Genomic DNA, 15995 nt, shown 5'->3' with positions numbered 1-15995 from the left:
AACTGGTAGTTTCCCAAGGAAACTTTTTCATTTTTATTTGAAAAAGGCAAATATTGGAAACTAAATATTTCATGAGAAAGAGGTGGTTTCGGCATAGATTTTCAATTATAATGCTTAAAATAGACATTGCTGAAACATTTCATATCTATATTTTAAATAAAAATTTCCAGTTTGCTGATTCAAAATGAATCTTTGCTTAAAATACATGTTAATTAAAGGGAGAATTTAAAATGTGTGAAACTGAAATGAAGGGTACTGAAATTATGGAATTGAAATGAATGTTCTAAACCAATTTTCCCCCATCTTTTGCTTTGATTTTTGTCCTGATTCAGTACAGGGAAATGTTTTGATATGCTGAAAATTTCTGTGGGATGGGAATCCATTTCTTGCTCAACTACAACACTTGCTAATCTTTGTAAAGCATTTTGAGAACATAGCAATCTAAGACTTACTTCTTATCACTAAAGTATATGATTAAACCTATTTAATACAGAAATAAAGTGAGGCACAAAAATAAGTTAAGAGTAGAAAGGATAAAAAGAAAATACAAGAGTAAAACTCAGTGGTTAGGACTCCTACCTCCTTGTTTTAACCACTAGATTTTAATATCCAAAATACTAACTCTGTCTCTTCAGTTAAAAATAAAAGTCCAGAGTGGTGGAAGCTGAGAAACAGTGAGCAAGGAAAGACTCCTTAGCATTAGTTTCCCATTCTCAGCTCTGCAGGCGGAGAATGCTCAGATTTCACTTTTACAAAGCAGCAGCTCAGGCAAGCAATGCTGAGTCTGAGGAGGAGACAACTCACTGTGGCCACCCTTTGACAACAGTCATGATTTCTTGATTACATTGTGATGCTGACAGGGTCATTTTTTTAGAGGGAATACCTTGGTATGAGCAGTTTCCATGAACCCACACTGTGGGGATTTTGAAGATAAAAGAACACAAAAGCAATGTAATGAACAAATGTGAGCTCCTAGAAAGCAAATAAGTCTTATAAAACTTATAAATGAAAACTAAGAATTAAAGGTTTGTTTGCTTACTCCAGTAGCATAGTTGGTTGATCTGCAGAGACATATTCACATAGTGGCCAGTAAAAGAATTTAGCAGCACAGTTGCAAAAGTTTCTGATCTTAAAGCTTGTAATAAAATAAAGGGCGCAGAAAGTTGATAACTTGTGAACGAACTACATGATAGTGTGACATTTGGACATTGAAACAGTAGAGCAAAAAGAAAGTAGAGATCTCTCTTTTCTTCTCCTTGCCAAGATTACTGTAATCTGTTAACAAGGTAAAAGAAGACCTCAGTTTTTAGTTAATTCGGAAAACTAGAATAATGGAAGGTTCAAAGACAAACCGTTTATGGAAAACCTGAAAGTATATTTCAGCTGTTCTACAAGGTTGCAAGCCTTGTTGCTGTGACACCTGGAGGCTTGTATTCCTAGACTGAGAGCGCAAATATGGGAACTCCGCTGGTGGAGGGGAAACAAGGGCAAGTCGTTCAAAAGTGTAACAGCTTTAGAGCTTCCTACTACAGAAAGAGAATATACATGACGTAGAACTCAGCAGTACCAGCGAAAAATTTTGTAACCCACACTTTCTAGAGAGCTAGCACTGGCAAAGGCAATTCAAAAGCATCAGAGATTTTCCTGGGTTACTAAATAGCATAGTATCTCATTCAATAAAGAGTATTTCAGGTTCCAGGGGAAGCTCGTGCTAACACCACAGGAAATCACATACTTTTATTAAGTGTGATTCTGCAGAGCGTTAGGTCTGTTTAATGGATAAGGAGCAGAGGACATATTTGTGTTATGCATGTCATTCTCACAAGACTGAAGAACAAAGAGATTTCATTAGATTTAATATGTTCCAGTAAAATGATTGTAGGCTGTGCCCAGAGGCACAACACAGCAGAGAAAGATTTTATTCCCACTCACCCAAGTATTACGCCTCCTACACAAGCCAGAGTGTCAAGGGATTCCAAGTACTCTGTCAGCACAGATGACAGCAGATAGCAAGGAAAAGATTTCACTAACTTTGTAGGAAAGACAAATACAAGATGAAAAATGGATAAAGGAGAACAAATGGAAAGTACTGAGACCAACTGAGTATAGGTTGGGGTGTACTCACTGGTCATCTAGTGACATCCAGTATGATCTTAATCCCTTGTTTTCAGATTGAAAACAAGAAGTTTAGTGCAAGCAACAATGAGAAACAGGTGAAAAGTACTGGAAAGACGGATTCCTCTACAACTGGCTTGAAAAAGCAGGCAACAAATACAGTAGACTTTTTAATCCAACAGGAGATTGCCATTAGCCAGCCTGAATGTAGAAAGGACAGTACTGATGCTTCATTAACTGGAGAAGGCCTGCTACTGTCTGAATTAGATGGGACTTTCACAATTCCAACTGTTGGCCAATTTCTGTCTGCAGCGCCCTCTTTAGAGAGGGAATGAGGAAAGCAGGACCTGACGAGTTTGATGAACTTGAGCAAAATGAGGAAAACAAATGGTGCTAATATGGGGATTTTGAGGTTCAAGATGTTCCGCCCACACACAAGACTAATGAACCTGTTAACATGCAAAAAATTAAGGCAAAAAGAGAGACAGAGACAGAGTTAAATCAGAGACATTAACAACAGTGACTACATGATCAACTAGACAAAGACTACAAGCATTTGTGGAGATGTTTACTCCAAGATTATCCTGGGCTATACCGGGCAGAGGCATTTCCAACCCCTTGCAAAAGCAAGGGAAGAATTTGGATTTAGGAGGACTCAGAGTTAGACAGCGTGTTCTAGTATAGTCTTTAGGGAGCTCAGACTGACTGAAAGACAAACTGCAGTTTTTTCATCCATGAGGCCAGACACAGTGGAGTTAGGGTACCATTTTGTTCGCGTGCAGTATCACACAGAATCACACAGAATCGTTTAGGTTGGAAGGGACCTCTGGAGATCATCTAGTCCAACCTCCCTGCTCAAGCAGGGTCTTCTAGAGCATATTGCCCAGGATCACATCCAGACGGGTTTTGAATATCTCCAGTGAAGGAGACTCTGGGCAACCTGTTCCAGTGCTCTTGTCACCCTCACAGTGAAGAAGTTTTTTCTCAGGTTTAGGTGGAACTTCCTGTGCTTCAGTGTGCGCACGTTGCCTCTTGCCCTGTCACTGGGCACCACGGAGAAGAGACTGGCCTCATCCTCTTGTCACCCCCCCTTCAGATACTTATACACGTTGATCAGATCACCTCTCAGTCTTCTGAATTGTCTCAGTCTTCAGTATTGTCAAAGAAGATAGCACAACTACAACTGGGGCATCTGTTATTTGGGAATAAATGGAATATTTCACCATCTAAACCTGACTGTGTCAAAAACTAAATGAGCTTCTTATAACAGTTTCTTCTTTCTCACTGATGCCTCACCTATGAAAGAATTAAACTTTTTTGGCTGAGGAAACCTACTAGTTAAAACAACAGAAAGGCTTTCAGGCCTTGATAGTTTGTTGCAAAGGCAGATGATCACTTGACAAAGGAAGGGGCTTATGTGTATATCTGAGAGACAATCAAATGGACACCACGTAGGTAAAGTCTTTGCAATGATCAAATGATACACAGCGCAGCCTGCAGAGCACTTTGTTAGCTCTGATCCAAACTCAGGGAACATGGAAAAGTGACTCTTGACCAGGACTTTCAGGAACTGACTGTTTCCTTGAGAAAGTTGTTGAAGTTAGAAAGCATGAAACCATCTTCAGGGTGTGAGAAAACAGGACTTTTATGAATCATGGACAGAATGGCTGGAATTATTGCCTTTTGACATTCTTCTTCAGGATACCAGTATAAGTAATTATAAGCCTCACAGAGTCATCTGAGTTATCCCCACAGCCAACTGACAGTTTGAGAGTTTGTCTGACAATAGACAGTTAAGTAAAGGCTCAGTACCAAAGCCAAAAGCCAGAAACGGCAAAATTTGACAAAGGATGATAGGCAGCCTCCTCTGATACATTTACAGGACATGAGAAAAGCCAAGCGCAGCAGCTTCTGATGCATTTACAGGATCCAAATAACCCCTGGTGGATCTGAATAGACTCCAGCAACATTTGAGCTCGGAAGCATTACAAATCTGAGTTTTTGGAGAATACTGCAAGTTTTTAGTTTGAACAGATATGGACTTAATAGATGCCTCTCAGATCACAGCAATCAGTTTTTAAAACTGCCTTGTCCATTAACAGAGAAATTCCCGAAGGACTGATTTATCTGACATTCATTAGTCTACTTTCTCTGAGCTTTCAAAGGTTCTGATTAGACATGTAGCAGGAATCACCTAATATATATTTTTGAGGGAAGCAAAACGTGGGGCTTTGGAAGGTCTTTGGAATTGTGGGCCTACTGCCGTTCTGCACATAAATTATACTTAGCTACATAACCGGAGGAAACCATAGATTTTCAGTTTAGTTTGGAGAAATATTTAGAATTGCATGACAGAGTGAATAGGAAGTTCCTATTCTGGTCTTGAAAGATGCTAGCACTTCTGATGGTAAGCCTCTTCATTTGCAGTTCTGCCTCAATACAGCTGCTTATTTTCTCACTACTGATTTTATATATTCTTCTATTATGTATGATCTCATTTAGTAAATTCATCTTAAAAGAGAGACTCATGTTGGTACGTTCCAAAATAAGGCCTGATTGTTGCTTCTATGAGATAAGACTATTTCTAGGATAGATCATGGCCTGTTTTTTTTCTGTGTTAGGATCTAAATACAAAGATACGGAGGGAAAAGGATTTTCAGTGCCAGCAGAGTATTGCTGGCAGCACAGAAGAGAGGGCTATGTATTTTGTACAATCATTGACACAATAACTAATCTGCAGCCAGATCAGTGGTTAATATGTTTAATAGTAACCTATCAGAGACGAGGATTTTGTGGTTTTCGTTTACTCTGCCATACTGCTACTTCTCTTGGATTTTACAAGAATCTTTGGACTGATTGTAGCAATACCTGTGTACTTGAGCTGAAACAGGGAAAACAGTTTACCTTCTTCACACGGAACAGATGAACTCTGTCCTTGTCAGAAAAGATATTAATTAGAAGACACATGCCACCTCTTTGCAATTAAGTGCTATCTGTCTACCTCTCCCAAAATGCTGTTAGCTAAATTGCCAGAGAGGGGGTTTATTTTTGTTCAGATTTCAGCTAGTATGATGCAATAATGTAATTACGTAACAAAAAAGTGCCCTCTATTTGCCAGTTGAAGGTATACTACCAAATCCCTGCATATAACTCTTTTTTCAGCATGTTCAGATAATGAAAGTCGTTGCTTCTAATCTGGAAGAGCGCTCAGGTTCTTAAGGACTTTTCTTTTGAAAATTTTAATAATATTGAGCTGTAGTAGTGACTGTCTGGTGCATCCACCTCTGAAAAGTTTCTATCAATCACATACAGTTGAGGTGGCTACTCACTTGTGAACCTTATGGGCTCTGCGGCAAAGGAGTATATAATGGGGAGATGGTTTTCAGAAAGCAGCTCTGGTTGACAAAAGTATGATCTTTTTGCCCTGCTTTTCTAAAATCTTCATTTGGAAACTGCAGGTTTCACAAATCTTCATGGTCAGACTCACAAACAACTGACATTTTAACTTCTATTGATGCCAGAGGATGATTTACACACCTCCAAAAAGGAAAGAAATATACTTTTTTTGTATAGTTTCTTTGTGACAGAGCTGCTGTTTGGCCTGAAACTTTAGTGAAAGTGTTCAGTTGCTAATAATTACTGAAAAAATAAGTTCAGTGCATAGGCAACCACTTCCTTCCGCTATCAAAAGGTCTACTCACTTTTCAGACAGAAGAGACAGGTAGTATAATGCATATTTGACTCTCAGTTATGGCTAATGTTGTGAAGTTTCCACCTAGAAACAAGGACAGAGAAGGACGGCATGTGTGCTGCATTTTCAGTTTGCCTGGATGCTCCACAGAGTCTTCTGCCAAACACAGTTCCCCTACCAATGCAATGAAGCCACTAAGTTCCAGTCCTGAGAAAAGATTTCAGTGGCGTAACAGGAGCACTATTACGAAAAAATCTGAGCACCTCACCAGATTGAGGGACTGTCCTGTGATGACAGCATGCCCATTCTACTAGAAAACAGCTGTATGTCTTTGGCCATCCCACATAAAAGCCACCCTCCTTTAAGCTGTTTGCTTTTTTAAGGGTAGATTCAAGGTAATTTAAGTGAATTCTTTTAAATTACATGACCTAATTTGAAAAGAAAAAAAATCATTGTATAAAGCTGACTATTAAACCTTCTACCTAATACAAAATTCTATGCAATTTCAGCTTACTGTTTCAAACCAAAATAAATTATAAATGAGATGGTTACAAATATTTTGAGGTTCTTCAAAACTGACTTATTTAAATGTCAGTGCTAGCAGAGTATCTTACTGAATTTAGAAACATGTTGTGGGCAAAGAACAAATACTACAAATTCTTTCTCAGTACATGTCTTTTTTTCCCCTACCTACCTTCTCTTTTTTACGCTTAAATACAAAAGGCTTCATTTTCAAAAGTGACAGGCAATTTCAGGTGCTGAGTCAGAGACAGGTAAAAAGAAGCTGGTTATAAGCAGTGTCAAGTCTCTATTCCAACAGCTGCCTCGTTATTCTCCAATAATGGCCTTTAATCTCTCAAGCATTGTGTGTTCTGTCTTGCATCAGTGTAAAACGTGCTTGCAGAATTGCACACATGGTGCTGATCTTGCAAACCCCTGTCTCCATGAGTACTTTACCCATGAGTATAGTCCCCCAACTACAGAGTGCAGACCTGAGATTTCTCTGAGCTAATTTAGTCAGGAGTGGAGGAACGTGTTATGGACTGAGGAAGGACTGGTACTCCCTGTGACCCCACTAGCCAGCCGTAGGAATAAGGAAGCACTTTAGCTATGCCTACAATTCTCCAATCCATTCTCAGGAACTTACAGCGATGCCTTCTGCAGTGTGTTCCACTATTCGGTTCTGTTTTTTCCTCAGAATATTGTGTATTTAACCAAGATTCAAACATAATTCCTATGATAGCTTCTACTTTGTCAGTGAATTTCCCTAAAAGTCCCCCACTACAATATCTTCTCTATAATGTCTGAGATTTTACAACTGACCCTGAAGGCTCAAAAGGAGATAAGCAGAAAAAATCCATTATTAGCAGCTTAAGACTACAAAAGGAAGAAGAGGTAAAAATGAAGCATGTAAGTAATTTCATCCTGATCTACAATTTCCATTACAAAGCCAACAAACATGACATTTATCCTCCTTCAGCCCTCCCATCACCTCTGTCTCTGCCAAATGCTGTTTGTTCTTTCCCCAGTCCTGCTCTGACACTTGCACGTAGGCCCCCATCTTGACCATCCTCTCCATTTCCCTGGTTCTCCTCATTTGCCTATTACAGCTGCACATTTTAACGCTCATATCTGCACTTTGCCACACTCCATTCACTTCTCCTCCTCTTACACGTTAGGCACCTCCCCGCTAGCCCTGTCACCCTGATTCTCCACTTAGCCTCCTCACCTCACTCTAAATCAAAATATTTTGCTGTTCTGAAGTACCTGCTCCTTCCTTTACCATGAATACATTTCAATTAATGTGAGTTAATTAACTGGTTTGGGTATGCAGCAAATCCCAAGAATTAGTGCAAGCAAATAACACGAGGAAAATGACATAGTCTGCAGTGATAATAAAATATTGCAGCAGCTTTTCACTGTCAGCCTAACTTCTGTCAGGATATGAGAGTGCTGCCACCACACAGGAAGCAATGATACTATACACCAATTTTATTTTCTTTAGCCTTCTGCACATTACAAGACAGAAAGTTACCAATATCCTGCACACCAGAGCATCCCAGAAGCTTGCCTAGTGAGAAGCATCTTTCATAAATAAAAACCTTGAAATGGTTTGGGAAATAAAGTGTTAAAACTGGCATTTCTGAGATCTTTGCTAGCAGCAACAATCTGGCTGGAGAGATATCAGCACAGAAACGTGCACGAACAAATTTTAAGAGCACTTCCTATTCTGATTGAATAATGATGCAACAATCAGAAAAGCCTCTAAAAAAAGGCAAGACAAAAGACTGAAGACTCTTCAGTGGCTTTTATAGCAAAAGCAATCCACCTGCACGCACCTGAAGCAGGCAGGGTTCCTCCAGCTCACTCCAAGCAGCAGCTCTTCTGTCTGCTAATTCGCAGGAGAAGCACCCTGCACAGCACTGTCCTCCACCATGCAGCTGAAGTTAAGGATTGCCTCTGTATATATTGGAGGACAAAATGTATTGGTCTCATAGAGTCACCTCCTACTGAATGTCAGCGTACAAGAAAAGAGAAGGAACTCCCCACACTTTCTCCGTCTTCTGTAAGAACAAGTATTTTCAAGTTGCTGGTTGACCAGTAAAGAACCTGCTTAAATCAATGTCTGGCTTTGTTCATAGATAACTCTGTTCTTCACTAAGGACTCCTGATTTTTTAATCTTATTCTTGCTAATTCTTTTTCCTCTGTGTCTCATACACTAGTACCTTCCTCTCTTAGAGCCCATTTCCTTTGTCTTTATTATAGCTGATACAGTTAGAGATGGTCAGGTCAGTCAAGATGAACCAGGGTACTGCATCTACTCACTAGGTAACAACACAAAACTTGTTTCTAGTAGGAATGCTGATAGAAACTTAATCACTCAGCTATAGTAAAGATGAAAGACCTAACAAGAAAATAGTTCTAAGCTTCACTCAAAGGACATGAGAAAATGGAAGATTAGATGATTTTTCCCAGAGATGGGGAGGTCTGTCTACCATAGGCAAAATTAATACTGCATTTTTCTGTTTACATTTTGTTAGCCCCTTTTGCTCAGCTTCTGGAACAATATTTGACCATGCTAATACTACTGTCCTTTGTATTACATAATTAATACTGCCTATGCTACATTATTCCATAACCGTGACAGGAAGAACTCAAAGATACTTATGAGCATTCCCCTTGTCCTCCTGACATTTTATGTTTAACCACTCCCTCAGCTGGCAAGTGGACAGAGTAAGTTCCTCTTCTCTGCACAGGTGATAATGCCATACAAATAGGTAAGAATATACAAGGCAATATCCAAACACGGCTATGCTTTTACTATTCAAATAATTATCAGTAAAGGGATAAGCACATCCTTTTTTGTGCAAAGCCTGAATAAATGAGCTTTGTGTAGGGAATTCAAAGAGACTTGAAGGGAAATATATTCCGCTGTTAATCATTCAGCTTGGAGTGCAGTGACTGCTGAGCAGCCCTGCTGCCAGTTGTACAGCCTTTCAGTTGTAGTAATTACTACGTGGTGTTAGATTCATGAGTCTGTATAGCTCTAGCTTTGTTGGTCATGTCCCTGTCTTGCACCATTCCACTAAATTTTCCCTAGTCCAACCACATACAGAAAGGACTACGACACTACAGCATGTACGAATACACTGTCTATCTCCCAGTTTACACCCCACCCTTCCCCTTTTATCTCACAGCTAGCTGTGTCCAATGCCTAGCAAGGCATTTCCCTTGAAGATGTCATCATGAGCTAGCATACCTTAGCTATGGAAACTGTATGTATGATAAAAACACTGTACAAGTGAATAAATATTACCTCAGCAACATGAACTTCATTGCTTTGATAATTTAAGAAAAGTTATTTATTTTTGAAGAGATGGGCTCTGTATATTTTTAAAAGGCAAAGTTTACATCCATAGCCTGAAAGCTTTGGTCTGTTTTTCAGCATAGTATATAAATGGTTTACGGATTCATCAAAACTGATTAGTTTATTTTCTCTATCACAGATTATTTTTCATAACATTTTTTGTCATATCTGTGACCCATTCTTGTTATGATGGATGCATCTGGTGCCTTAAAATCATGATTTTCTTGATCAGTAGGGAAACCCACTGAACCCTATCAGATGGAATATCACCTCATCCCCGGTAGCCTTATGTTTGAAGAGCATAACCCATCCTCAGATAGCTACACATGAGTCTAGCATATATCAATGAAATTAAACAATTGTTACTCAGGAGAAGACTATGAATAATACAGTATGTGACTGGAGTTACAAACTTTTGCCTGGATAATTTCAAATGGCTACTGAAACATTAACCCAATCACATGGTTAGAGATTTGAATGAAAATCCAGTGACTTTGTCCTTTCTGAGGAATGGAATTCCTAGAAAAGGTGTCTGTCCTTGCTAGTTTTGTTCTCTCTTAAAATGAGAGGTATAGATAATGTAAATGGGTGAATGTCAAGTAAAATCCATGTTCAATTTGCATACAGTGAGACTGCATATATTCTATAATTTTATACCAAACGTTAGAGTTTAGAATGCCATCCAGTCGATGCACACAAATAAATCACTGCGCATATCTGTGGCCCTTGAAACACATTTTTCTGCATTTTATTTAGAGACAGGGAGGCCAATGTTATACAAAGTGGAAGAAACAACTAAATGTATTTGTTCTCTTCTGCAGGAAAATTGAAGACACTTATATTAACGGATTAGGCAAAACTAGGAGTAAACCCCTGTCAAAAGTATCAACAATTTTCACTTTTACCATTTGCCCCTTAGACAAATCTGCCAGTCGCTTATATATTCCTCTATATGATCTTAGAGAAAAATTAAATGTACTACTTCACGTTTCATTTTTAACAGTTAATTGCTGCATAAACATGTAGCATAGAGAAACACAGATATTCTATAAAACTAAAATGGTTGTAAAACCTTTAGTTGCTTCTTTATTTACATTCCTTATGCAGATACATCTGGAAGACCTATTCTATATAGCGTCTTCCTAAAGGAAAGTAAAGTTAAATTTGCCTAAAGAGGGCCTGAACCAGAAGTTTTAATTTCCCATCACTTTGAAGGTAACAGAACTGACATTTATTGCTGGGTCATATTGAACTAAAGCCTCACCTCTGGATAACTAAAGACTGTTCAGCAGATGTATGCTTTAAGAACAATCCCTTGAGTCTTCTAGTGCATACTGTGTTGTCTGTTTAGATGATAAACTCCTGGAAAGGCTTGGACCAGCATGTTTTTCTATGTTTTGTGCAGCTCTATTATTTACAGTTTTTAAAATGATAATCATGATTAATCCACAGATAAACTATCCTAAGGAAGCCAATATCGCTTGCCCTGCAAGAGTAGTGCCTCGACTGTGGCATAAATACAATCTGTTCCCCACTATTTACAGTACCTATTATGGTTCCCCAGGGAGCCATGCATCCAAGCCCTAATTCATGGGTCACTCAGGAGAGATGAGCACTGACTTTACTGGACTGTGAATTAGGCCACTGATACACAACACCCCTAAGCCTGCAGCCTGATGTTATATATACACCTCTGTACTGCCCACACTGTCTAGCTATGCTATAAGGCCCCACTGAACCATTGAGCAAACCCTTGCAACCTCCTGACCAAAATGATCTGCAGAATCGACCAAAGTGCTACACTTCTCATTAGGACTGGATGTCCATTAACATGCTTTTTTAAATTTTAGTTATTGCTCCATGTGTACTTGTAGAAAAAAAACTAGCTCTGTATGTCATGTCATGCAAACTCTGCGTCATGTAATATTGAAAACCAACATGGAGCAACGTTTCATGAACTATCAAATGATATCACAGTAATGCAATTTTCCCTGCCTATTGCTTTCATAAGAATCCACCATTGAAACAACGGTGACTTTTTCATTTTAAAAAAAAAAGAAAAAAAAGATCTAAGTTATGTAACATTTCTGGTACAAATATAAAACTTACTTTGAGGATGTCAGTCTTGTTTTTATACTAAATTTGATTATATAAAAGGACTTTTGACAACAGAGAGCAAGCATGTGTGCCTGTAGGCAGTGCACTAATGAATTACATGATCACTGCTGTAACACTCTGGACATTAATTTATAACCAAGCCATAAGACTTCAAAGTAATCTGCGAGATTATTTTTGAAAAGTGAATGGCATAGGCAAGTATCATCTCTTGCTAAATATATATGGCTCCTGTCCTTTGGAATTTATACGTATGCAATATGATTTTTAAATAATTTTAATGGCAAAGTGGCAAACCAGCTCCATCACGTAACTGTCTGGTGCAAGCATTCCATCTCTCAAGCCTTCCCTGGGTAATGAGCTGCCTCCCCATTTGTGCTTAAAAGGACATGCAAGCATAGACAAAAACAAATCTGAAGGGAGACAAGAAAGGGAAAAAAGCTTGCCAAAGGAGATGCACATAATATACATTGTATTGGGTATTTAGACGGTCTGTTTTCTATTTGGCAGGGCCAAAGCTGTTCTCTTTTTCCATGCTCTGTACAGCTCCAAATGTGATTTCTAATGTTTAGTAATTACAATTGTGATAAATTCTGTAGATAAAATCTCCTAGAGAAATCCAACACAACTTGCCCTGCTGGAGCAGGACACTAGCCTTCCACATATCTCTAGCTGTGGATTCAATTCTGAACTAATGTCATATATGAAAATAAAATTATTAAGAGTCTAATTCTCACCCCTAAGGTTCCACTTGACAAAATACTACATACCTTTACTCATGAATTATAGAGAAGCATAGTTATTAAAATAGATACTGAGTACCTGACAGATCTACCTAAGTCTCCACAATACTTAAAGACATAATACAGCTGTTTTAAGCAATCAAAAAACTAATAAAAAATTTTATGTATATATATATATGCATATATATGTTATATATCTGTATGTATATATATTTTTATATATATATATATATATATAATTTGAAAAAATAAAAAATAATAAAAAACTCTTTTCCTAAGTAGTCAAATCCATTCACACTATATGTTGGTATATACATTCACACAAAAGGAATTTTCAAGTGAGCAAAGGCAAACTGCTCTCATGTTGCACTGAACTATGACTCATGAACACTTCCAACAGTACACATTCACTTGTTTTATCTCTTAGATACAAAGGAACTCATTCTAGCCCAGAACTTAAACAAATGCTTAATACCCAGCTAGGCTGTTCTAATACAGTCAAGAAAACAACAATTTACTGGGTGTCATGTTTGAGCTCCGTAATATTCACATTCTAAAAAAGTTAACAAAGTTATAAACATCATTTACCAATAACTGTAACTATATTTTCAGTTTTAAGACCTTCCTCAACAGGAATAGTCTATAAGCTCCAGACAGGTCAAAAAAATTGATATTAAATTTTATCTTTTAATGGTTTATATCTATTCGACAAACACCAAGAATTCAAGGTTCAGAATGTGCCTTGTTTCCCATTGAACAAGAAAAGGTGAACACAGGGGTCTCTAAAGCTACACTTTAATTCTCTAGAATCAGCTCTACACCCTTGGCCCTACAATATGACCCTAAAGCTGCTTTATATAATAAAATAAGGATTCCCAAGCATCATCCAGCAATGTCAGCTTGTCTCTGGGATGAAGGAAGAGTCAGCTGGGAGCACGAAGGAAACAATCTAGCAGCGGATAAAGGATATGGGCCTGCTTATTTCAGCCAGTCTAACAGTCTCTACGTGACCAGTTTAACTGGCTTTAAAAATGGAATAACTGGAACTCCTTGCCTTATATAGTGCTCCCGTTCAGGTCTTGACTCCTTCCCAGATCAAAACAAGCATATATCTGACACACAGTTGTATCTGTCAATCTCCCACTTAATAAATGAGCATGGAAAGGTCCAGTCTGAGGAATTACTTTAAAAAAAAAAAAAGGCATTCCAACCATAGACCTTCCAACCACATTCTAGCTTACTTCATGGAGTGTGACAAAATCAAAAGAAAAGGAGAGGAAACAGATGCATGACATAAGACTGCATAAAAACAGAGAGATGTAAATAGGCACATTAAAAGCTTTATCTTGCTGTTCTCTTATTCTAATGATTTTGTTCAATTCTATTAACTAGCCTAATCTTCAATAAAAGATTAATAAAATCTTTAATAAAATGGAACCACATGCTATTGATTCCAGGCAAAGCTCAGAGATTTCTACAGAGGCATCTACATAAAAATATACACGAGGCACTTAACTATAATCTTAACTATAATCTGTTGAATGAATATTCATTGAGAAATGTAAATACCTGTTGTCTCCAAAGTCAGGATCCTTGGTTTTAGCATCACTGTCATAAACAAAACGTTCTTGGGCGATAACTATGATATTGTCTGTAGTTTCGTTTCCGAAGATAGTAATAACAGGATAACCCATCTGCAGTGTCCACTGATCCATTACTTCTTGGATATTTACAAATTTTCCAACCTTTTTTAAAGCCTACAAGAAAAAAGAACATTTTTAATATGCTGAAACAATACTACTATCTAGTGTGTAAAACAATAAACTTTTTCGTCACAGAAGACCCTAATTAGTTTTAGAGATTTAAATAACCATCGTGCACACATAAACACACATCTTTACACCCAGTATCTACACACACTACATAATTATACCGATAGTCTCTACATATCTTAAAAATAAACAAGGAGGAATCTTACCAGAGAGGAGAGGACAATCAGAAAGTCATGTTTTCCACATCATTCAGGCATTTTTGGCATAACAGAAGAAACAACCTGCGTTACAGGTTGCTTGCAAGAGCCACAGAAACACAGGGCTGCTATTTCCAGCAGGTATTCTTGACCAGTGAATGTTAAAAAAAGACATGTTTTCAGCTGTGTTACTTGATGCAGGGTACTTAAAATAAGGTATATTCAAAGGGCCTGATTTTTAAAAGTACTGAGTTTCTCTGGTCTGAAAATCAAATAACTACTTATTTGAAAATACTGTTTATCATGTCCAGAGTGAGGCCATTTATACAAAGATATCCCCAGCTCCTTCAAAAGCTGCAGCTCTTGCAGCTTGTGTTCGTATTTCATATAGTGTGTCAATAAAAATGCTATTATTATAGCATTTATTTCAGCTGAAACAAGAAGAGCAGAAGAGACTAGGTATGAGGAGAATGACAGATACTGTTTCCTCTTCAGTGAAGGAAATGTCTCTGACTGCTAAGCAGGCCTGGAGCACAGACTGAGCCACCCTTGGTGAATGCCAGCAGGACACATCAAGAAGCCTTCAGAACTGAAGCTCCAATTGTAATGCATTAGAAATGAAGAGGTTGGCAATAAAGGTGTTTATAGGTGAAGGAAATGCAATTTTAAGCCTTAACAATAGGTCTGAACATGCAGTATAGCCCTCTCGGTTATGTCCCAGGATATAGTTTCATTTTTGTGCCTTTACACTATGCTGCGGGTTCTGCTGTTCTTTGAACAGTATGTTCATGCCTCTGACCTGTAATCACCAAGAGCTGTCCCAAAGGCTTTAGCAGAGGAAGACACCAGGTCAGAAGCAAGAAGCAAGAAAGACTTTTGCAGTGGCATTCAACTTCCGATTAAGACTTTGAGAGCCTCAACGTATGTCACATGTCTAAATTCTCATTAACAGCGCAGATCTTAAGCTCAGTTCAGCTGCCCATACATAGATGGCTAATGCCATTTGACCATGACCTGCCACTCCAGAAGGGCACAGATTTCCCCACAAACCTTGTGTCACATCTACTAGCCCTATCTAAATGTCTTGGACACCCTACAGTGCCTAAGCTGGCACTAGTTGCCTATATTTGAGCAACTATGTCAAGCCCCTCATCAAGAGCTAGTGGTTCAGGTTAATCTTCGGAAATCACATAGTGGCTAGTGAATTGAATTGCTCCCTATGGTCTGCTGACTATATTCACTAAATTCATGGGACTGCAATTGTTCATGTTCATCTAGTGTCAACTGAGATGTCCTACATCCTCACAGAACTGATGGACCTACAGCAGTTGTGTGCTTATCTGTAGTGGCAGCTGGAAGCCAGGTGGAATAACTTAAGGCAAATGTTGGCCTTACAAATGGGCAACTGAATCCAGCCCTCACTGACAATAATTGGAGCTTAGATGATTAGCCTATCCAGAGATATCTGCATATCTAGATAAATGCAGGTATCT

General features: G+C 38.3%; 1 protein-coding gene across 1 annotated transcript in view; it reads right to left on the bottom strand.

The window, feature by feature from the left end:
• The window catches only part of TRHDE (thyrotropin releasing hormone degrading enzyme), a 225609-nt gene that overhangs the window by 65519 nt on the left and 144095 nt on the right, over nucleotides 1–15995 (bottom strand). Inside the window, exon 9 of the mRNA XM_068935803.1 lies at nucleotides 14103–14290. Within this exon, the coding sequence (XP_068791904.1) occupies nucleotides 14103–14290 (188 nt within the window). The remainder of the gene's footprint in view (nucleotides 1–14102; nucleotides 14291–15995) is intronic.

The sequence above is a fragment of the Struthio camelus genome, chromosome 1 (assembly GCF_040807025.1).
Source record: "Struthio camelus isolate bStrCam1 chromosome 1, bStrCam1.hap1, whole genome shotgun sequence".
In the NCBI taxonomy this organism is placed as follows: Eukaryota; Metazoa; Chordata; class Aves; order Struthioniformes; family Struthionidae; genus Struthio; species Struthio camelus.
The sequence above is the reverse complement of the archived record's forward strand: the minus strand, read 5'-3'. Positions and strand labels throughout refer to the sequence as shown.